Raw genomic sequence first — 24,760 nt, forward strand, 5'->3', positions numbered from 1 at the left:
CATAATTCATGAATCATCTTGTCCATACACATCCCAACAAAATGGGGTGGCTGAGAGGAAAAATGGACATTTATTAGCTGTGACTAGGGCACTACTTTTCCACCATAATGTTCCAAAAAATTATTGGGGAGAGGCTGTCCTAACAGCCACTACTCTTATTAATAGACTGCCCTCTCAAACTCTTGATTCCTATAGCCCTCTTCAACTCTTAAGCAGCCATTTTCCTGATTTTCATATGTTTAGCTGTTGGACACCAAAAATATTTGGGTGTGTCTCATTTGTTCATGTTCACAACCCTAATAGAGGCAAACTAGATCCCCGCGCTCTAAAATGCATTTTTATTGGATATTCCTCCAGCCAAAAGGGCTATAGGTGTTACCACCCTCCCTCCAAAAGGTTCTTTGTCTCGGCTGATGTTACTTTTGTGGAAAACTCTCCCTATTTTGATCACTCTCATGACAACACAAAATCTGCCGAAGAAAATCCAGTTATATTTCTACCTGATCTAGATCCCTCACCTCAAAATCCCTCTTCAACAGATCCGGTTACTACAGCAGATACACCAGACAAGACTCTAGAGGAAACCTCACCACATACTCCTCCCTTACAGGTCTACTCAAGGCGGCAGAAGCTGGCTACTAGCCCAGTACAGATCCCAGCACCTACTTCCTCCTTTGAACCTGTTCACAACACTGGCACCAGCAGCTCTCTTGTGACACCAGCAGGTAACAATCCTCTTGACTCCACTGCATCTATCACTGAACATCACACACCTCAAAATGCCCCTACTTTTTCACCTAGTGAGCTGGAATGGCCTATAGCCCTTCGAAAAGGTACCCGGACCTGCACTCAACATCCTTTACACCTGGTCCTATCCTATTCTAAACTGTCTACCCAACACAAAACCTTCCTAACCAGCCTACATACCATTCCAATCCCTCAACATTTTTCAGAAGTAATAAGGGATGAGAATTGGAGGTCTGCCATGGAAATTGAGATGGCAGCCCTTGACAAAAACAACACTTGGGAACTCGTCCACTTACCCAAAGAAAAAAAACCGGTAGGATGCAAATGGGTGTATACACTCAAATACAAATCCGATGGAACCCTAGACCGGTATAAGGCAAGGCTAGTAGCAAAGAGATACACTCAAGTATATGGCATTGACTATCTAGACACCTTTGCCCCAGTTGCAAAGCTAAATACAGTGAGAGTTCTTCTATCTCTAGCTGCTAACCTAGGCTGGCCATTGATGCAATATGATGTAAAAAATACCTTCTTGCATGGAGACCTAGAAGAGGAAGTTTACATGGACTTACCACTAGGCTATAGTGCAGATACTTGCGGGCAAATAGTGTGCAAATTAAAAAAGGCATTGTATGGTCTAAAACAGTCTCCTAGGGCCTGGTTTGGCCGGTTTACCCATGTGATGCTTAACTTAGGGTATCAACAAAGTCAAGGAGACCATACCCTCTTCATCCATCACTTGGCCACAGGGGGAGTAACAGTCCTATTGGTATATGTGGATGATATTGTTGTGACCGGAAATGATGAAGAAGGTATGACTAGATTAAAGGAATGCCTAATTAAAGAGTTTGAAATTAAAGATTTGGGAAGGCTGAAATACTTCTTGGGCATAGAAGTTGCACACTCAAAAGAAGGCATCTTTATTTCTCAACAAAAGTATATTGTGGACTTGCTAAAAGAAACCGGGCTGCTAGGTTGTAAGGCTGCTACTACTCCAATTGAATTTAACCACAAATTGGGGGAGGTTCCAGAAGATAAAGAAGTGAGCAAAGAATCCTACCAAAGGCTAGTAGGAAAACTAATTTATCTAGCACACACCCGGCTAGATATTGCATATGCAGTGGGGGTGGTCAGTCAATTTATGCATTGTCCGAAAGAAACTCATCTTAAAGCGGTTTTTAGAATACTTCATTACTTGAAAGGGACACCAGGGAAAGGCATTATGTTCAAAAGGGGACAGAATATGATACTTGAAGCCTATACTGATGCAGATTATGCAGGATCAGTGGTGGACAGAAGATCTACATCCGGTTATTGCACCTTTCTAGGGGGCAATCTTGTAACTTGGAGAAGCAAAAAACAAAATGTGGTGGCCCGGTCGAGTGCAGAGGCAGAGTTCAGATCCATGGCACTAGGAGTATGCGAGTTACTTTGGTTAAAAATCTTGTTAGATGATTTGAAGATCACTTTGGTGGAACCTATGAGGCTATATTGTGACAACAAATCAACAATCAACATTGCTCACAATTCAGTACAACATGATAGAACCAAACATGTTGAGGTGGACAGACACTTCATTAAGGAAAAATTGGATAGTGGTTTAATATGTACTCCATATATATTATCTTGTGAACAAATTGCAGATATTCTCACTAAAGGGTTGCCTACAGTTGTGCATCAAAAGTTGACTAGCAAGCTTGGAATGGATGACATCAATTCTCAATTTTGAGGGGGAGTGTTACGGATAAAGAGCCTTATCATTTAGAAGATAAGGAATGACGGTTAAAAGATGAGAAGATAAGGAAGCATGAAGATAAATCAAGTTTAAGTATTTTGTATAAATCTGTAAATTATAGGTGATTATGTTCCTAATTATTAGTTTGTTATCCTCTCCTAGTTTTTAGGAGATTTATTAGCATTCTTCTTGTATATATAGGGTTTCAAACCCATGGAATAATTAAGAGAGATTTTCTATTCAATCCAAACTCTCTCAACATTATTTGATGGTACCCGGATCTTAAATATAATTTGGAGAAGATAGAAGCATCTTTGAGTTCATCAAGTAGGTCTTCAATAATGGGTATGGGAAATTTATTTTTGATAGTGATGGCGTTTAATTGTCTATAATCAATACAAAAACGTCATGTTCCATCTTTCTTTTTGACCAAGAGGACAAGGGATGCAAATTGACTACGGCTGGGTCTTATGATAGATTGGGATAACATGTCTTTCACCAATCTTTCAATTTCTGTTTTCAGCTTTGGGGGGTATCTGTAAGATCTGATATTAACGGGCTCAGCTTGAGGGATCAGGGGTATAAAATGGTCTAGGGATCTTGGAGGGGGTAAGGACTTAGGCTCTACAAATAGGTCTTGATATTCAACCAGTAATAACTCAAGTAAAGCCAACTCAGATACTTGCCATGAATTGTGGGAATGCTAGTGGTTGAATTCTGAGCTATCTTCCTTCGATTCCTCATAGGTTGCTCCCACCTCCCTGGTTTCAATGGCAAAGAGATGAGCCACTTGAGACATTTTCTTTCGGAATAGTTGGTGCAACTTCTTCCTTCTTATCAGTTTACATGATCCCGTCTCCAAATTGCCTTGGAGAATTACTCTCCTCCCTTCCTTCTCTAGGGAGACCTTCATTTTATTGAAATCAAAACTGATTGGACTTACTCCTTCATCCAATCTACCCCAAGTACTATTTGGCAGCCGCCCAATTTCAATAAGCTCAGATCAGCTTCAAATAATTCGCCTTGCATTTCCCAGCAAAATGCTAGGCAAGTGGATTTGGTTATCACTTTTTCTCCATTAGCCACCGTAATTGACAATGGCTGTGTTGGACAAAGGGCACTTCATCTTCTTGGCTGTGCCCTTGTCGATGAAGCTATGAGTACTCTTGCTATCGATCAGCACCATTAGGGTCCCCTCTTGTGCTTGACCCTCTACTTTTATTATCTTCCTGCCAACTACTCCTTTGATGGCATGCAGTGAAATGGCCCCGTTGTCCTCCTCCTATGCCTCAACCATTATTGCCATATCTTCCTCCTCTTCTTTTTCTCCCCCTTCCAACAACAATAGCTGCTTCTTACATTGATGCCCTAGTGTATATTTGTCTCCACATTTGAAACACAACCCTGCCAATCTCCTCTGTTCCAACAATTTATCTCTATTTTGATAATTTTGAGAAACTGGAGGTAGTGAGCGATACCTTGCTCTTTGTCCAGTCCTCATGAATTCTTTTCCCGTAGGCCGACCCCCATATGGCATTGCCCCGGATATAACTCCTCTGCTCTGCCCTCTCCGCTTCTTAAGTAGCGCTTCAAATGTCATCTCCTATAGGAAGGCCCCTTTTGATGCTTCTTGCATTGTCCTTGGTCGAAGAGCTTGCACCGTTGTCCTCAATTCATCGTTTAGTCCCCTTATGAAGCTTGACACGAAATACTCCTCGGTCAAGAAGGGGTTCTTGTTCAACATTAGGAATTTCAGCTCCTCAAACTTCGCTTGGTAGTCCAACACCATTCTCTCCTGTCTCAGACAGTTGAATTCTTACACCACATCCCACCGGCTCCGTTCACCAAACCTTTCACATAGCCCTTGTGCAAAATCCTTCCAATTATAAGTCTCCCTCACCCTGGACCACTCTTGAAACCATACATCCCCTGCATCATGAAGTTAGGCCGAGGCTAGTGACACCCTCTGCCTCTCGGCCACCTGATGAATTTCAAATAGCTTCTCGCATCTCTGCACCCACCACCGGGGTTTGGTCCCCTCAAACATCGACAGTTCCAGCTTGGGTACTGGAAATCCCGATTGCTGTGAGTGATTCGGTATCTCCCGTCTCCTCTCTGGTACGAAGTCTCCTTCCATGGCCAGATCTCCTTCCAATCCTGAGGACCCGACACGACGGTCACTAACCCCAATTTCGGGAAGAATTGGCTCCGATCTCTCTCTTGGTGGAAAGTCAGGCGATATTCTCACACGAGTTTGGCTCGAGAACATCAACATAAACTGTTGCAGCTGATCGCGCAACATGTTTCCTTGATCTCTTATTTCCTGCATCTCCTCCTTGATCTGCAGGCGCATATCTCCCTTGAGCCGTTTTGCCGGCGCATCCAACTTTTGATCTATTGCCACCCTAGCCTTCTCTTCTATTGTATCCACCCGACCTTGGACCTCCCCCATTGATGCAGCTACTTGTTGCTATTGCATCTCCATTTGCTTCATCCTTGTCCCATCCGCCCTTGCTCTGCTTCGTTGGCCCGGGAATTGCTCTGATACCAAGACGTCAGATCTTGAATCTGACAGTGAGGAATTCTCTTTGATGAAGAGAGAAACTCGCGAAACTAAGAGAAAGCGTGAGTCAAGAATTTGGGAGGGAAAATTCGAGAGAAAGAGAGAGGGAATGAAAGAGAATTGAGAGGGAAATAATACTGATTCAATTATCAAAAGTGAGTACAATTGGGCTGATGAAGGGTAATTATACTGCCCGGTTGGGAATAGGCACCAAAACGGTTGCCTAAAATCCCTTCTAGAATCAGCAACTTGCCTTCCCACTTGTAGGCGTTAGTTAGCTTGCCGCACATGTTGTCGACAAGCTCAACTCTTCTTCTAATCAATGGAAAACGGAAAAATTACTATTTATTACAATATTCTCATGTAGCAGCTAGGTATGTGACACCCATGCTCTCATTACATCAGGAATTTAGCTAACTAAATGAGTTAAGATTATCCAAGATTGGTTTGAAGATCAATTAATGTGCTCTAGAGTCAACTACATAAATAGATAAATAAAGGCATTTTTCGAGTTCAAATTACCCATGATAGCATGAGACATAAAAAACCATAACTTTTCTTCTTAAATATAGGAATTTGTTGAGTTCAAATTATTGATAGCGAGATTTTTCCATACATTTCTGCCAACAGGAAAACTGATCTTCAAAACATTTGCAATTCAAGCTCTTTCCAAGGGGAGGACACACTTCTATGCAATGACCCAAGGAGATCATAACCATTAAGACATCTCCAAGTCATTCAATGCTTCTAAACAGCTTTCTGACCATAGATTTAACATTTTGATGACCGCCACCTGTTCCTTGGCAAACTGTAGATAGACCCAAAAAAAAAAAAAAAAAACTTTTGACCTCCCATCTCCACACTATTAATGACTCTGAAAATAGATTTTATCTTCATTTCGCACTTTGAAGTGGATATTTTACCACCTTGGAAAAATATCCTTGTAGTTTTTACAATCTAAAGCCATAAGACATAGAACCACATGAAGTTCCTTAATAAAGGGGAATGATTTGAGATTTGCAAGGAGGTTGGACACTGTTCTTCATCGAGGATGTACGTTGTTATGTGTATTAGAATGATGGAACTTCTGAAGCACTAATATCACATGAATATTTGTAGTGAATGGTATGTAAGGACTATTGGACGAGATCAAGAAGATTCGGAAGTCAAAATAGGAGATTGATAAGATAAGGATAAGTCATTATCCTTGTAGAGTAGTTGTTGTAAATTTGTATTTCAAGTTTGTATTTTAAGTTTGGTTTGTTCCTAGTTTTTAGGAGATAAATAATCCTAAATCTTCTCCTAAAATGTAGGAGATAAGATAAGGGACCCTTGTGTATATATTCTTCCATATTCCTCGAGAATTAATTAATCAAGCATTCTGTTTTTGTTTGTTTTATGGTATCAGAGCTAAGGCTTGACAAACAGCATTAAAGCTTTTCGCTGTTCTTCTTCTTCTCTCAAAGATCATGGCCAATATTCACCAGAATCCTACCCTAATTGAAGCCTCTGTTACAAGCTCCCCGAACACTCATTCCTCTTTTTGTTCTAGCCCCCTCTTCTTAGAATCTACCAACCAACTCTATCGATAACCATCCCATACAAATTACTCACCACAAGTTAAATGGTAGTAATTTTAGGGAATTGTTTCAGTTTGTTTGATTGGTGATCAAAGGGAAAGGAAAATTCAGCTATCTCACGGGGGATATTCCTGCTCCTCCGACCAATTCTGTCACCTATGGCACTTGGGAAGTAGAAAATTCAACCATAATGGCATAGTTGATCAACACGATGGAGCCAAGACTAGGGAGGACTTACCTATTTCATAAAACCATCAAGGGGATTTGGGATTCTGTCCAAGAGATGTATTCTAACTTGGAGAACTCCTCTCAAAGCTTTGAAATACGGTCAGCTATTAGGACAACAAGGCAAGGCAACATGAGTGTTATAGATTATTTTAATATATTGGTTGAGTTATGGCATGGAATTGATTTATTCCATACTATAAATTGGGAGTGTACTGCTAACAACAAGAGGTATTACAAGATGATTGAAAAAGATAGGATATTTTATTTCCTTCATGGACTTAATACTAATTTAGATGAAGTAAGAGGCAAGATTTTAGGAACAAAACCCCTGCCATCTCTTAGGGAGGTCTTTGCTTAGGTGAGAAGAGCAGAAAGTCGACGAAAGATAATGCTTCATCAACTCAGTGATCTAAGTATAAACTAACAAAATTCTGCTCTTGCAACTATTAAACCAAGGGAAAATTTCTCGAAAGGAGTAGGAAGGGAAAAACAGTGGTGTGACCACTGTAAAAGGCTGTATCATACAAAGATACTTGTTGGAAGATCCATGGTAAACCTACAAACTAGAAGCCTAAAAACAAGAGAGAAAATACCCGATCAGCCTATGTTGCCGAGGCACCTAGTGAGGGCGGAAGTAGGACATATTTAAATCTGTTAGAAGAACAAATTCAGGCCCTCTATCGATTGCTAAATCAAGGTACTAGCCCTACCAGCCCCTCTACACATCAGCCTACTGCATCCATGGCTTTGCAAGGTAATCCCTACCTCTCCTTGACAACACACAGACTGCCTAAGGACGCTTGGATAATAGACACAGGGGCATCCAACCATATGTCTAGTTCTACTAAGCATATGACCGAATACACTCCTTGTAAAGATTCAATTGATATTTCAATGGCTAATGGTATTATCTCTCATGCCTTGGGTCATGGGACTGTTTATATTTCAAATCTAAAGTTAGAATAAGTTTTATATGTGCCTGAGTTGAGTTATAATCTCTCACTAATGAGTAGGATTACCAAAGATATGAATTGTAGGGTGATATTTCTTCCCTTATGTTGTGTGTTTTAGGACCAAGCATCGAGGATGATCATTGATAGTGTTGAAGCAAGAGATAGACTCTACTGGTTGACGAAGAATACTTTAGCCTCATCTCATTCAAATTAAACAGTCCTAATTTTTACCTTCAATGCCAAGATTATGTTATGGCATAAACAGTTAGGACACTCTATCTTTCCCTATCTTAGATTCTTGTATCGTCAGTTTTTTATCAATAAACCATATTCTTTATTGTGAACAATGTACTCTTGCAAAACAATCAAGAGCCCATCATCCCATTCAATCTTATAAGCCTTCTAAACCGTTTCATTTAATCCATAGTGACATTTGTGGCCCTTCTAAAATCATAATCTTTTTGGTTCAAGATGGTTTATAACTTTTATTTATGACTATTCTAGGGTATGTTGGGTGTATTGTATGAAAGATAAATTAGAAGCAAGTAGCATATTCAAAAGATTTCACAAGTTTGTTTTGAATATGTTTCAAACCTCTATCCGTATCTTTCAAACCGACAATGGTCAAGAATATTTTTCTCATGACTTGGCCAACTACTTACTTGAGCATGTTATTTTGCATCAAAGTTCTTGTCCCTACACACCACAACAAAATGGTGTGCATGAAAGAAAAAATCGGCATCTCTTAGAAGTGGCAAGGGCTATGATGTTCACCACTCATGTGCCTTATTCATTTTGGGGGGAGGCTGTTCTTATAGTCGAATATTTGATAAATCGTCTCCCTTCTAAAACCCTCACATTCAAAACCCCTCTTGAAACCTTTTGTGAATCCTATTCTAATACACCTTTCTTTCCTTCCATTGAGTTTTTGGTTGTGTTGTGTATGTTCACAATCACAGTGTGTCTTGAACCAAGTTAGATCCAAAAGCCCTAAAATGTGTTTTTGGCTACTCTCCTTCACAAAAGGGCTACAAGTGTTATTGTCCCATCAATCGGCGGTTTTATACCTCAACCAATGTCACTTTCTATGGGGATCTTGCCTATTCTTTGCACACTGGTTCTCAAACCAATCTTACTGATCCCCTTCTTGTTCTTTCATTTTTTCCTCCCCTCCTGCTAGCATCTTCTCAAGGGGGAGAATTAATATCCATCCCTGATAAGATGCTAGCAGCAATAGACCCTAAGCCTTCCAGTTTACCTTTAATTTCTCCAACTCCTGTTTAGTCACCCATCTCTAAACTTGTGTAGCCCCTATCTCCTCAGTCTCAAACTCAACAACCTACTAGTCCTCCATGGTTTGCGTATTCTCGAAGAGCTAAAGGTCCATTTGAAGTCTAACAGGGTCAATCATCCTCCCTCGATGATGGTCTATCAGAAGATAGTAAAGCAGGTGTTGATTTAACAGGGGATGAGACTGAATTAGTGGAAGAAATTGAGGATCGACCCAGAACTAATAGTGGTGCTATTGAAGATGATGGGCTAGACTGGGCAGTACCTATAATTCTCTGAAAGGGTGTAAGATCTTGTGTTAAACATCATAAATATCCTCTGTCCAATTATTTAACTTATGCAAAAATGTCTCCTCAACTTTGAGCATTTATTGCAAGGCTTGACAGTGCTGAAATTCCTAAAAATATTCAAGGAGCTATGGGAGATCTTAAGTGGAAAGCAGCTGTGATGGAAGAAATGAAGGCCTTGATTGGAAACCACACTTGGGATATAGTTGAATTACCCCTAGATAAGAGAATTGTGGGACCCAAATGGGTGTTTATCATCAAGCACAATGTAGATAGTAGTATTGAAAGGTATAAGGCAAGGTTAGTGGCACAAGGGTTTACTCAAACCTATGGGATAGACTATGAAGAGATCTTTGCCCCTGTAGCTAAACTCAACTCTATTCGGGTAATACTCTCAATTGCTGTAAATTTGGATTAGCCTTTGTTTAAGTTTGATATAAAAAATGCATTTCTTAATGGGGACTTAGATGAGGAGATCTACATGAAAATTCCACCAATCTTTGAAGATGAAATGGGCTGTGGAGGAAAGGTTTGTAAACTGAACAAATCCCTATATGGCTTGAAGCAGTCATCTCGGGCTTGGTTTAAGAAATTTAACCTTACCTTAATCCAGCTTGGGTATAAACAAGGACAAGTTGACCATACTTTGTTTATCTAAACCACATAAATTGGAAGAAAGTCGATACTAATTGTCTATGTTGATGATATCATTGTAATAGGTGATGATGAGCGGGGTATCAAGATACTGAAAAAGCAATTGAGAGCCGAGTTTGAGGTGAAAGACCTAGGACTCATGAGGTACTTCTTTAGAATGGAGGTGGCTAGAAGCAAGGAAGGCTTATTCATCTCTCAAAGAAAATGCACCGTGGATTTACTCAAAGACACAGGGATTCTAACATGCAGACCAGCTGGTTCCCTATTAGACAAAGGCTGAAAATTTGAAGAGAAAGATAATGATATCCCAGTTGAAAAAGAGAGATACTAAAGGCTAGTGGGTAGGTTGATCTATTTGTCTCTTACCAGGCCTGACATAACTTATGCGGTAAGCAAGATCGGTCAATACATGCATGCTCCTACCAAGAAGCACATGAATGCTATGTTTTATGTGCTTAGATACCTAAAAGGGACACTTGGGAAAGGGTTGATGCTTAAAAAGACCAAGGAACGAGGAATTGAAGGGTTTGTTGATGCAGATGGAGCAGGCTCTGTAGAGGACAACAGGTTAACAATTGGTTATTGCACTAAAGTATGGGGAAATGTTGTGACTTGGAGAAGTAAAAAGCAAGCAGTGATGGCTCGCAACAGTGCTGAGGCAAAATTCCAAGCAATAGCTCAAGACGTTGGTGAGGTAACTTGGTTAGAAAGGTTAATGGAGGACCTAAGGATACCTTTGACTCAACCTACAAGGGTATACAGTGATAGTAAGTCTGCTATTAGTATTGTGAGAAATCTTGTCCAACATGATCGTATGAAGCATGCAAGGATAGACAAGAATTTTATAAAGCGTGAAATTGAGGAAGGGAGAATAATTCTATCCTATGTTCCAACCATTGATCAAGAAGATTCGAGATCAAGAAGATTGAGGGGGAGTGTTGGACGAGATCAAGAAGATTCGAAAGTCAAAATAAGAGATTGATAAGATAAGTCATTATCCTTGTAGAGTAGTAGTTGTAAATTTGTATTTCAAGTTTGTATTTTAAGTTTGGTTTGTTCCTAGTTTTTAGGAGAGAAAGAATCCTAAATCTTCTCCTGTAGGAGATAAGATAAGGGATCCTTGTGTATATATTCTTCCCTATTCCTTGAGAATTAATTAATCAAGCATTCTGTTTTTGCTTGTTTCAAGTACCTATACTGCATGAATCTCTAATAGACTAAAAGTAACTTATATATGTAAACTTAATAGAATCTTGGTCCATTCAAACTTTCTTTAATTGTGAGCAAGGAGGACTGCCAAGCTTGTGCGTGTATGACCTGTTATTTTATAGGGCCTTATAAGGGGCGTTTTGATAACTTGTAGGTTTAGTTATGCTTTGTAAGTTATAGTATTTATCTCTATTGTCTATTTTTATCTCTTTAGCTTTCATTTTCTTAATTTTTAGGTTTATTTAGTTGGCTTGTCTATTTTTGTTTAGGTTTATATTGTTAAAGTAAATTGCTTTATCTGGATCAGATCTTAACCTTCTATGTATCTTTTGGGTTTTTCTTTGAAATCTGTTTTGTGAGCCAGTCAAGATTTATCATGTCCTCTCTGACTACCATCCTCAGAAAATGGAGAAAAGAAAACACTCAATGATGTGATGGTTTCTTGTATGTATGCATTAGTAGAAAGACAAGCTTACAGAACATTTTGGAGTTGAATATATGCCTTTTGAACTTTATCTTCAGATGTACTTTTAGATGCATATTTGGTCTTATGCTTTTGGCCTGAAATTTTATTCAAATGGTGTATTTGTCCATATTCTTTTCAGGTGACGAACTCAAGAGGATCTGAGTATAGGTGAGCTGCTCTTTGAACCTTAAAATTTAGCTTGATTTTCTTCAGACTCACTCCCAAGTTTAAGTCCTTTTAACGAGTGTAAATTTCACTGGGAGCCCTTGTGTGTTTGGATCATTTTTATGGAGATCCCTTGTTTTAATCTAGCATCTGAGGTCCATGTGGTTTCAAAGCACAAACACCCCCCCCCCCCCCCCCCCCCCCCCCCGCGCGGGGCAACTAATTCTGTTAAACTTAACATTGTAAACAAAACCAATTTAAACTATGTCATTCCTATTGATTTGTTCAGAACTAATTTAACGTTCCTTCTCCTCCTCTCTCTCTCTCTCTCTATATATATATATATATGTATATCTATATATATTTTCCTTACCGTTCTCCTCCCTATATATGCATATCTCCTTTCCTGGAATAGATAGTAAGATGAACGTGCAATTGATTTGCAACTAGATGGGTTTTTTCCGACTTGGTCAAGACTGCATATAGCATTATGCTCTCCCAAAAAGTTAACACATTTCTCTCCACAATGTGTTTCAAACCTCATCTCTTCCTATTTCTCTTTGTAAGTTTTCTTTCTCTGTCTAGAAAACTATACATCTCTCTTGTTATATTCCATTACTCTCTGCAATTTTTTGTTTCTCTCTCCGTAGCTCTGTTATCGTATTCCATTGTGAATGGTGGAAGTCTCCCTTTCCTCCTTTTCCTTCAACAAATCCATACTCCATGATATTCAATTTCTTTCTCTCTTTGAAATCTATATTATACAATTTTCACCAATTTTATCTGTTGATAGCCGGCCTAAACCCATTTTTCTGGATCTGATTTTTCTAGATCTGCTAGCTCAATTTGAAACCTCTTTATTTTTGGGTTTTGCTTGTGGTTTCTATGCCCAAAAAAATGTTGGATTTATACTTCAGATTTTGGGGTCTGTACAAAGAAATCCATATCATGGATGCGAGCTTAATTTTGATTTCTGTAAGTATTGGTTTTCCTTCTCACACAACTGCTTCAGATTTTGGATTTGATAGAGTATCTCAATTGTACCTTTAGGGAAGTGACAAAAGGAGATGGATGTTTCCTTAGAGTGCTTGCAAGTCGAGAGAGAGAGAGAGAGAGCGCTGGCAAGTGGAGGGAGCAAAGGAGGGACAAAGAATTGAGATGATAGAAATTTAGAGTGAGTGTGTGTGTGTGGTGGGGGGTAGATTTACAGAAAGAGAGAGATCTGAAGTACTCTTTTTTTAATGCCGTTGGTAACTTTGACCTAACAGAAGGGCTTTTTTGGAAAAAAGTAAGCCACAAGGACCTCAATTGCTAAATTTAAACCGCATGGGGTCCTCATAAAGTGACCCAAACTATTGGGGGTCTCTGGGTGGAATTTACCCTTCTACAAAATATTATAGTTTCTTTTTTTTTTTCTTACTGCTGTTCTACCGTTTTAGCTTTGGGTTTGTCACTATAGATTTGAGAATTACAATTTTGTCATATTTCCTTAATTATACCTCAGTGTTGTTATTTTCTTTTTATATACCTTCATATAGTTTCTGATTTGAGGTTTGTTCGCTTGGGCAGGAATGGTGATGATGATTCAGTAGCTAAAATGAAGGCTGCTGAAATAGCCTTGGCTGAGAAGGACAAGGTATATTTTTCTTGGTATGCTGAGTGTTCTATTTTCTTTATTGTTTTTTTTTTCTTGCCATAATCTGGGATATCTGCAAGGATGGTGTAGTTTTCAACATTAGCTTGGTGCACATATTTGGTTAGAAAGATTTGATTCTTTTGCATGCATCTGTTGTCTTATAAGTTGTACACTCTTTGCAGCAAAAACCTTCATTTGAGCTCTCTGGAAAGCTTGCGGCTGAAACCAATCGAGTCAGAGGTAATAATTTAATTGCTTTCAACTTGGGTATGAAAATTTAGTTTGTTATGCTCTTGGAGGAAAGGGGACACTCTTAAATGGCCTTTGAATATGTTGATTTTTAGGTGCTAATTTATGTAAGGCTCATCTGTCTGCTTTCTTATGTTGTAGCTGGCTAATTTTTCGTGGCAATTGGGCAGTGATTGAATTTCTATTACATGGCTTGAAGAGTGTGAAAACCTAGACACAAACACACTTGCATGCAAATATCCTTGGACACACTTCAATGTAGTAAACCTTACACTGTTTCGATGAGAGGGAGGGAGGGCAAAGGCTTACCCTTGTTTGGGAGATTAATTCACAAAACAAGGAAAGGAGTGAGGAGGGTACCTGATATCCTCCCTTCTCCTTCCATATATGGTTTTGGGGTATAGGGAGGGGGAAGGAGAAATTGGAGGGAAAAATAACTGTTCAAATCTATTAAGCTAGGGTTACAAGTATTTACACCAAAACACTATAACTGCTATGTACTAGCTACCTGCTCTAGGTACAAGGTTAAACTAGTCTATACAGCATACATAATACAAGCTTGTGTGATGAATCACCTTTCTTACACCAATCTCACACTCTTTAACACTCCAAGAACAGAAAAACATAGACAAGAAACAATAAGAACAGAATGTACAGGAGGCCAAAAACGTATCCTGGTTCAGACCATGAATAAATCAATGATCCTACGTCCAGACTGAGGAAAACAACACAATCCACTATCTCACAGAACATACAATTGGTACAATCACACAGCCCTCTTTCTCACAGGCTATCCTATCCGAGATTACAAAGTCTAAATCAACACTAGGCTTTTCTCTCACTCGTACATGATAAGAAGACACACTAAAACATAGGCCGACCCTCTATTGATAGAAGATAGAGGCGGCATTTACAAGGAAATAACCAAAACAAAGAAAACCAGTACTAACTGTTACATGGTTGATTACTGTTACAATTTTAAACCATAAAACAAAACATACAGAATTCTGGATGCTTCTATGCCTTTAATTCTGATTTGGTGACTTGACCGAGTGCAAACTTCAACAAAGCTAGTATGAATTCTCAACGCTATCCATCAAGTAGGTGCATACATATCATATGTGCCTAGCTTGGAACAAATATATTCAATCCTTGGTTTTCAAAGAGCCTTAGGAAATAGGTTAGCCAGCTGATCCACGTCCCAGCAATGCAGTAGAAATCTCACCTGAAACCAGTTTTTCTTGCACAAAGTGAATCCATTTCAATATGCTTAGTCCTTTCATGAAAAATAGGATTAGAGGCAATATGGAGAGCAGCCTGATGTCCCACATAAGCTGTATAGAACCTGAATCACCAAACTGCAGCTCCTTAAGAAGCTGTTTCAGCCAAATCTGCTCACATGTAGCTAATGCCATGGCTCTATACTCAGTTTCAACACTAGACCTAGCAACAACTTGCTGTTTTGTACTCTTTTAGGCAGCCATATAGCCTCCAACTAAAACACAATAGCTAGAAGTGGACTGTCTATCAAGTGGACAGCCTGCCCAGTCAGCATCTACATAACCAACCACTTTTGTATGACCTTTATCCTAAAATAATAAACCTTTACCAGGTGAAATCTCAATATATTGCAAAATACGCATCAAAGCCTGCCAATGACCATCACAAGGAGATTCAAAAATTGGTTAACCACACTAACAACAAATTCAATATCTGGTCAAGTCACTGTAAGATAATTCATCTTCCCAACTAGTCTCCTATGATGCCTTACATCATGAATAGGCTCCCCCTATCCAACAAGAAGCTTAGAATTGGGATCCATAAGTGTATCAATGGGCCTCAAATTCGACGTGTTTGTCTCCTCCAAAATACTGAGGGCATACTTCCTCGAGAGATACAAATGCCATGCCCAACCTCAATACCCAAGAAATACCATAGTTGACCCAAATCATTAGTCTGAAAATGAGAGCGCAAATGAGCCTTCAATTGAGAAATTTCTTGGTCATCATCACTGGGAGCATGGCGATAGAAAACATAATCATCAGCTTCACTCTTAGTCAATCCAAAGGATTGAACTACAAAGCTAAAGCGACCAAACCATAACCTAGGCGATTGCTCCAGGCCATACAATAATTTCTTGAGGTGACAAACCAGGTGAGACTCCCCTAAGCAACAAACCCAAGTGGTTGTCCATATAACCTCCTCAAAAAGATCATGATGGAAAAAGCATTTTTTATGCCAAGATGATGAAGAGGCCAATGTCTAATGGGCAGCCATGGAAAGAAACAAACAGACTGAAGCAATCTTGCCACAAGGGGAAAATTTATCTCCATAATCAAAACCAAAGATGTTACAATTGGGAGCACTGTTGGTCTATGAATTCACCCAATAAACCAACAAATATAAACACTCTTGATGCACTCCCTCACTGATTCAACCATACAACATAAATAGAAAATAAAGAATTGACAAAGAATAGAGTTAAGAGCAATCAAACCACACAATATACACCGAGATTTATCCTGGTTTAGACTGATTGAAATCAATCCTACATCCAGTCTTCACAGAGAGAGCAATCCACTAGAAAACTTGATGAATTTGGTACAACGAAGTCACTCGCACACCCCTCGTCCCTCACTGTCAAAACAAGAACCCTCACTGCAAGATTACAAAGATATCTTCTCTATCATTTCTCTAGCAATATAGCTTTTCACAATCAATGAGAATGATCAGTACAATCGGTTTTGGAAGTCTACCCCACGCCTCTTATTTATAGACATAAGGGGTGTGAGTTACAACATGAGAGAATACCCGGTAAATTCCCTATCTACCCCTCACTTAAATAAACATGCAATTAGCCTATATTTCCTAATTGCCACTGCCACATACAAAGCCTAAAAGAACCGAGTCTTTCTAAGTCTTCCAGCCACTCAAACAAAACTGAATAACAAAAGATCTATTTATAACCCTTGGCAACCAAATGGGTTTTCAATTTTTCAATAGATATATCAAGACCAACTTTAATAGTAAAAACCCAGCAGCAACCAAGTAAGGATTCCTAGGAGGAAGAGAAACCAAATCCCAAGTCCCATTAGCAGGCAAAGTAGACATCTCCTTATCGATAGCATGATGCCAACTGGGGTGAGCAAGAGCCTTATTACAGAAAAATTGAAAAGACTTGGAACAAATATTCCTTGACATTATCACTTCGAAGGATACAAATAGAAGAATCAGACTCAGTCTTACCCTCATTGGATAATGAAGTGAATAAAGACGACTCCTCAATTCGATCCTTCATCAAATAGAGCCAAGTACAATGAGAATAATCATCAATAGAAGTAACATAGTAAGACAAACCTTGTTTAGAATTAACTCGACTTCGACCCCAAATATTGGAATGCACAAGAGAAAAGGGAGAATCAACTCTTTTATTAATCTGATTAGGAAAAGAAGAGCATACATGCTTGCTCAATTGGCAAGATTCACAATCTAAAGACTGTAAAGAAGACAAAGATGGGACCATCCGTTCTTATAATGAATTTTCCCCCTTCTAGGTAATGTCTCCACTTCTCCACAGCTATTAGAACGACTAATAACTCTTTTTCATACACACTGAGCTTCAAATATTTAGGAGCCAACGCCTGGCTAATGAAGGCTAAATGCCTACCTCCTTGCATCAATACCACCCCTACCCCATTATTGCAAGCATTAGTCTCCAACACAAACGGCTAATTAAAGTCCGGAAGACTTAGTGTAGGAACTTCACCCATAGCTTTTTTAAGTAGCTTGAAGGACTCCTCTGCTTCTTTACTCCAATGAAACCCTTCCTTCTTCAATAATTTTGTCAATGGCTTGCTTATAGTGCCATAATTCTTCACAAATCTTCAATAGTAACCAATGAGACCCAAAAATCCCCTCAAGGCTCTCACATTGGCAGGTTAGGACCATGTAGTCATGGCAACTATCTTCTGGGGGTCTGTGCTCACTCCTGGACTAAAAATTATATGGCCCAAGTACTCCACTTGGGTCTGTGCAAATGCAGATTTAGACTTCTTGATAAACAACTTATTGAGCCTGAGGACTTGTAAGGTCGTCCTTAAGTGCTAAGTGTTGGGAGAAGGGAAGGCTATGAACTAGGATGTCATCAATGAATACTAGAACAAATTGGAAAAGGTATGGTTCAAACATAAGATTCATGAGGGCTTGAATGGTTGTTGGGGCGTTGGTTAAACCAAATGGCATTACCAAGAATTCGTAATGTCCTCGATGGGTTTTGAATGCTATTTTATGATGTCCTCAGGATGCATTCCTATTTGATGGTACCCCGAATGGAGGTCAGGTTTGGTGAAATACTATAGCTCTTGTGTAATTCATCCAGTAAATTCTCGATGATAGGTATGGAGAATTTATTCTTGATAGTAAGGGAATTGAGTTGGCGATAATCGATACAAAAATGCCAACTTCCATCTTCTTTTTGACTAGGAGTAAAGGAGAGCCATACGGGCTTATACTTGGTCTGATGATGGACATTTTCAACGTTTCTTTAATCATTCTTTCTATTTTGGCTTTCTGTTTTGAGGGGTATTGGTAAGAACATAGGTTAATAGGTTCAGTGTTTGGTTTAAGGTTGATGGTGTGATCTAGGGGTCTTTTAGGTGATAGAGCCTTAGATTCCTCAAACAAGTCTCCAAACTCAGCTAAGAGTAAATCAAGAGAGTCTAGCTAGTTTACTCTCAAGGAGTTAGAGCAGAGCCCTTAGTGATCAGCTTTAACTCCCCTCCTTTGCCTGATTCTTCTTCCTCATGCTCCAAGGCATGTATAGAAAATAATTGGGCCACCTGCAACCATTTGTTTTTGAACATTTTCTGCAGCCTCTTCCTTGTGATCAATTTACACATCCTTGCCTTTGCATTGACTATTATAGTCATTCTTCTACCCCCTTTTCAAATGTGACTTCCACCTTGTTGAAATCAAAACAGATGGGGCTTGCCTCTTTCATCCAATCCACTCCGAGGACAATGTCACATCCTCCCAATTTTAGTAGTCGTAGGTCAGCTTCAAAATCTTCTCCCTACATCTGCCAACAAAACTCCATGCATGCTGATCTGCATAACATGTGACTGATAGGGGGTGAGTCCCCGTGAGGTTGCACTTCAGCTTTTTAGCCGTCCCTTCATCTAGGAAGTTGTGGGTGCTCCCACTGTCGATTAGTATCATCAAGCTGCTTTCCTGGTCCCTTCCTTCCACCTTTATTATCTTGTTGTTAGTCAGTCCCCTTAACGCATGTAGTGAGATCTCCACCTACTCTTCTTCTTCCTCCCCTTGAGTGCCTTCCTCCTCTCCTTCTTTTTCCTCTTCCTCATTTCCCTTCATTAGTAACAGCTAATGTTTACATTGATGTCTCGGGGAGTATGTCTCCATATTGGAAATAGAGGCTTGCCTTCCTCCTCTGTTCCAACAACTTACTGGCCATCTGTTGTGGGGGGTGTGGGGAGAGCCAACCCTTTACCCCCCTAACCACTTGGTCCACCACTTCTACTCCACCCCATGTTCCCCTGTTGTAGTGACCCACTTTGCCACCCCTTATTGATCCCCCTCTGCTTTTTCACAAGAGCCTCCACAGTCAGTTCCTGTAACTTGGCACACTCCGCAGCTTGCTTGATAGTCTTAGATTGAAACATCTTGATTGTAGAACGTAACTCTACATTCAAGTCACTAATGAAGCTTGATACGAAATACCCTTCAGTAAGGGTGGGATTCAAGATCAGCATTAGAGCTTTCAACTCCTCGAATTTTTGCTGATAGGTCTGGACCATTCCCTCTTGCTTTAATTTGTTAAATTCCTCTACAACATCCAACATTCTGTCACGACCCCAAGGAACCCCAAGGATATATTAGTAATACATGTCATGTATTTTCCTTATTAGTTACATTAGTTGCATTTTATGTTGTTGTAAGGAGCTTGTAAGCCTATAAATAGGCTTGAGTAGTTAGCGAAAGGAGCTTAATGAATGATTTGAATCTCAATTCCCTCTCTCAATACTCTCCCACGGCTTTTCTCTCTCTCCCTCAATTCTGTTCTGTTCTTCCTTTCCCTCCCTTTCTGCTCTTCCTTCTTCTTAATTCTTATCCAAATTCCTTCCTAGACCCTAGCTAAACCCTAGGGTCATGTCATTTGGTATCAGAGCTCCCGTTCCTTAGCGATGACTTTCTTTGTTGCTTCTCGGAATTAGAAGGCGACTTTAATAGTTGAATTCAGAAACATAAGGCCACGGAATTGATCGAGCGGTGACTTGTGTGATCCCGTGTAGCAAAGGCGATTCCATACAGCAAATTTCGAAGGTTGATTTTCAGAATTGGAAGGTTGTCGCGATCGGAAGCAAAGCCTTCAATGATTGAGATCACTGTTCAGAGGCAATTTTCGCAAGTGGCAATTTAAGTGATCTTGTCCAAAAGCAAATTCCACAAGCGGTATCAGCAGAGCTCAACGAATCGTAGAAGCAAGTTCCAAAGCTGACTCAGGAGATTTCCGAACGAATTGGATTTCAATTGTCAAAATTGATAGCGGTGAGTGTCGGCTCGGATTTGAAGGAGAAGTAGGCGGATTAGCTCGGCTAGGATTCTGGTGATTTTGTTCGGAATTGAGGATGAGCAAGCTAGGCGATTCAAGGAGCAATGAATTTCGAAGAATTGAAGTAGAGCATTGAGCGAATCAAGAATTGAGGAGAATTCCTATCAGAGGTCGGTGATTGGGTAAGTGGACGCGGGCTTGGGCGATTACCATAAGAATCTAAGCGATGTTAGAATCCGCAACGAATCTGATATAGAACAGGAGGATCATGATCTGCATGCGGCCATAGGCTATTGCTCTCAGTGACGAAATCAAAGCAGGTAAGGAGGAGTTACGCTGCGGAAGTTGCTTCAAAAGCAAGATGGTGGATGGTGATTGGGTGCTGACTCTGCTGGGGCTAGCCTTAAATCAGTTTGATTCCAGCAAACTCGCTGCATGTGAGTGAGGCGAAAGGCAGGAGCGGTCGGAAATGGAATTTCAGATCTAAGTTGTTGCATGTGAAGGGCGAGTCAACGAAATTGAGAGTCGGCGGCTTGAATTCTGAACTCAAACTTAGGGGGAAGTTGATTGTTCATCGGCTAGAACTTAGGCGGACATCTGTTGAGACAAAATTCTCAGGCGAACTGTAGAAGCCTGCCATTTCTTGAAAACTGATCGAAGCTGTTTAGGTTAGAGATTTTCGAAAGTAAGTGCGCAACAGAAGTTTGATTTCAGTGTTGCACCACGGAAGTAATTGCGAAGGGGAAGTGCGGGGTTCAAAAGTTGCATGGCAGGTTTCTGAAATGGCTTGGAACGGGTTGTCTGAAACCGTTCAGAGCTAGTAGATTGTTTGAAGTGGACTTGGCAATGGAATTGGAGGCTGTTGATCATTTTAAGAAGCTAAAATTTGGATGGTGATAGTCCTTAGCTACTCCATCGTAACTAAGGCGGTGGTTTAGGGTGAGTTGGAAGCTGATAGTAGGCTGACTTAAAGGCCGAACCTCCTGTTCAAATTTCGGAAATTGATTTGGAGGCCATTTAGCAGCAACTAAAAAGATGATTCAGATCTAGGCTACTGCTAGGGCAATGTCTGAAGCGGATTAAGGTTGCTGAATTGGAAGCAGCAATTACATTGGCTTGGGTTGCTGATTATTGTACCAGAATCAATTTCCGAAGAGATCCTTAGAAGCTGAACAAGAGGTTGTTACAGCAGTGAATTTTCAAGAAATTGGATGGAGGAGATGGCTGATGGACTATGTGCTGCAACAAGGGAAGGGTAGGTCAGGTGGACTGACTTTGCTAAAGATCTGTGTGACCAATTTGGGAAGAAGAACATGATTGATGTGATTGAGGAGTTCAACAAGCTTAAACAGGAAGGATCAGTGACTGAATATGAAAAGAGGTTTGAAGAATTAAGGGCATTGATGTGGAGCTTTCAGCTAGCCTTGTCAGAACATTACTTTGTATCAAGATTCATTAATGGTCTTGACGATGCTTTAAGGCTCAGTGTGAAAATGTTTTGCCCTACTACGGTGGCTACAAAAATTGGCACTAGAAGCCATTTGTAGAAAGCATGGATTGTCGCTGGAAAGTTATCGTAAGAGCAGCTCGCAAGTTTGTAAAGGACTATATGTAGCTAAAGGAGCTTTAACGGAATCCGAGCTGGAACTACTTAACGACAGTTCTAAGGAAGCTGATACTGAAATTGTTGAAGGAAAAAATGCAATCGATGAAGACATAGACCAAAGGAAAAAGCAGAAGTCTGAGGACTTGCACAATACTGCAGCTGCTGTTAACAACCATGCGGTTCGAAAGATGAGGGAAAAGGAGGCTGCTGCCACATGGTTTAGAAGTTCGGACATTGGAGAAGGGATAGTTGACATGGAGGTCCAGGAAGTCTCTATTGAAGATAAGGAAGGAGAAGAGGTTGTGAAGAAGGGAGAGGATATGACTACATCAACCTCGGAGTTTGAAGATTACAATGAAAATTTTGTTGAGGGGAACAGAACTCTTGCTGTTTTGTTTATTCCTCTTTCAGTTGGAGCGCTGCAACGCCGAATTAGATTTTAGCCTGCAACAAAGTTGGAATTCCTTTCTATGATTGGAAATGATATGGTTGCAGCTATAATGGATCAATTGGAACCATTCTCAATGGAAATCAGAATGAGGGGGATGGCTGGACTTGCTGTTGCAGCAAGTCATAGTACTGATGTTTTGGAAGAAAAAGACACAAAAAGGCAAAAGAAAAGGAAGATATGAGATAAACACAAGAAAAGACGAAGAAGAAACCAGATTGCTAAGGTTGGAATCGACTGAGGAACGGGGTCAACAACTATCAATTCTTGTCTCCAAGAATTGTTTGAAGGGGTGGGGATTGTCACGACCCCAAGGATATATTAGTAATACATGTCATGTATTTTCCTTATTAGTTACATTAGTTGCATTTTATGTTGTTTTTGTTAGCATCTTCACTTGTAAACCTATAAATAGGCTTGAGTAGTTAGAGAAAGGAGCTTAATGAATGATTTGAATCTCAATTCCCTCTCTCAATACTCTCCCACGGCTTTTCTCTCTCTCTCCCTCAATTCTATCATGTTCTTCCTTTCCCTCCCTTTTTGCTCTTCCTTCCTCTTAATTCTTATCAAAATTCCTTCCTAGACCCTAGCTAAACCCTAGGGTCATGTCACATTCCTCTTTCCCCAAAACAATCACAAAGATCCTCCACAAACTCTACCCATGAACAATTCTCCTTCACCCCATTCCACCCTTGGAACCACGCATCTCTCGCATCATTCAAATAAGTAGCTGCCAATGTCACCTTCTGTTGTTCAGCTACATTGTAGAGGCTGAACATCCGTTCACAGTGCCTGATCCACCACCTTGGATAAGCCATCAAATAAGGGGATCTCCATCTTAGGCATTGGAAACCCGATCTGATTAGATCTCGCATTTCCATGCCTCCCTCCTTCATTCTCTTGGTGTTCTATCTCAATTTCAGCCAATCCATTAGATCGGGAATTCACTCCCTGATCGGGTAAGATAGGCTTAGATCTCTCCTTAGGGGGAAATTCAAGAGAGAGTCTTACTTGGGTTTGGCCGGTGAACATCATCATAAACTGCTGCATTCCTAATACAAAATCCATATTACCCCTTCCCGCCTAATGGCTTGCCCATCTTGCACCTGATCACATGGCAATGGGTTAAAAGTATTTATACCAAAACACCATAACTGCTATGTACAAGCTACCTATGCTTGGTACAAGGTACAACTACTCTATATAGCACACCTAATAGAAGCTAATATGAATTCCCAACAGTTTGGCATCCTTTGTATGGTACTCTTTAACTTTGGAATAAAAAATACTTATCAACTATGTTAGCTGTGTTTTCCTTTCCTTTGGGGGCAGTTTGCTATTAGTAGCAGATGTAATCCTTATAATTTATTTTACTAACATTACTAGGGCATCTTCTCCTATCTCCCAACAAAAGGCCTCTGCTCGCCCTTTTTGATGTTTTGGGGGGGGGGGGGGGGGGGGGGGGGGGGGTGTGCATAGGTGATGCCTGCATCCCTCCTACCATTACTAGTCTCACATAGGGCTCTTACTTTTTTGCCTTTGCACTGCTCCAAGTATCTGACAAACCCCAAACAGGGAAAACTAAAACTGAGGAAGCATGAAAGCCTCTACAATTGTCTCTTCTTCGTGTTCACCACCTTCCACCCTTAATAGAAAACAATTACAACAAGATGCCTTAATCCCACTGTACCTGCAACCCTTAACAAAATTGAAATAAAATGTAAAGATGGAGGAAAAGAGAAATAAGAACACCGATATACAGCCACTTAAGAATAATGCCATTATTGGTTCCTTCATCTCTGGACTTTTTTATTGTTGTATATTCAAATCATATGATTAATGCCTGCAACTTTATCTGAATCAGATCAAAGTGCTTGAAAGCTGGTTTAGAGATTTTTTCCTATGCTTTTTTGTTTCTGTTTTTTTGGAACAAGATGTCAATATGAGCATATATCTTATATTTTCTGTTCCCTTGTTAATTATGCTTTACTTTGCATCAGGTGTGACCCTTCTGTTCAATGAACCCCCAGATGCTAGAAAGCCTGATGTAAGATGGCGGCTTTATGTTTTCAGGGCTGGTGAAGTGCTTAATGGTAAGTGTTAAAAGGATATATTCTTGCATTGATTTATTCTTGTGGATGTGTAATTTATCTTATTCAATTTACACTTCAATACAATTTCTTGCGGGGCAATTTTAATTGTTGGATTACCAACTTTCTCCAGATCTTAAGTCTCAAGTTGTCTATCACCTTCCCCCCCCTTGTAACCAGGCTTACACGAGGAGAAGAAAAAGGCATGAAGACAAACTTAATTGAATTGGTTCCTGCAGAATAATGGACTTACAGGAATCATTACAGAAATAAGACTTAAACC

At 40.0% G+C, this 24,760-nt stretch overlaps 1 protein-coding gene across 4 annotated transcripts in view; it reads left to right on the plus strand.

Moving 5' to 3' along the window:
- The window catches only part of LOC127811412 (FHA domain-containing protein DDL), a 37,168-nt gene that overhangs the window by 7,850 nt on the left and 4,558 nt on the right, over positions 1-24,760 (plus strand). For all 4 annotated transcript variants that reach the window (XR_008025678.1, XM_052351257.1, XM_052351258.1 and 1 more), the window contains 4 exons: positions 11,852-11,880; positions 13,447-13,513; positions 13,696-13,753; positions 24,388-24,480. Coding sequence is in view for 3 of the 4 variants with exons in the window: in XM_052351257.1 (XP_052207217.1) it covers positions 11,852-11,880; positions 13,447-13,513; positions 13,696-13,753; positions 24,388-24,480 (247 nt within the window). In the remaining variant the exon portion in view is untranslated. The remainder of the gene's footprint in view (positions 1-11,851; positions 11,881-13,446; positions 13,514-13,695; positions 13,754-24,387; positions 24,481-24,760) is intronic.

This window comes from Diospyros lotus, chromosome 10, assembly GCF_014633365.1.
Source record: "Diospyros lotus cultivar Yz01 chromosome 10, ASM1463336v1, whole genome shotgun sequence".
Lineage (NCBI taxonomy): Eukaryota > Viridiplantae > Streptophyta > Magnoliopsida > Ericales > Ebenaceae > Diospyros > Diospyros lotus.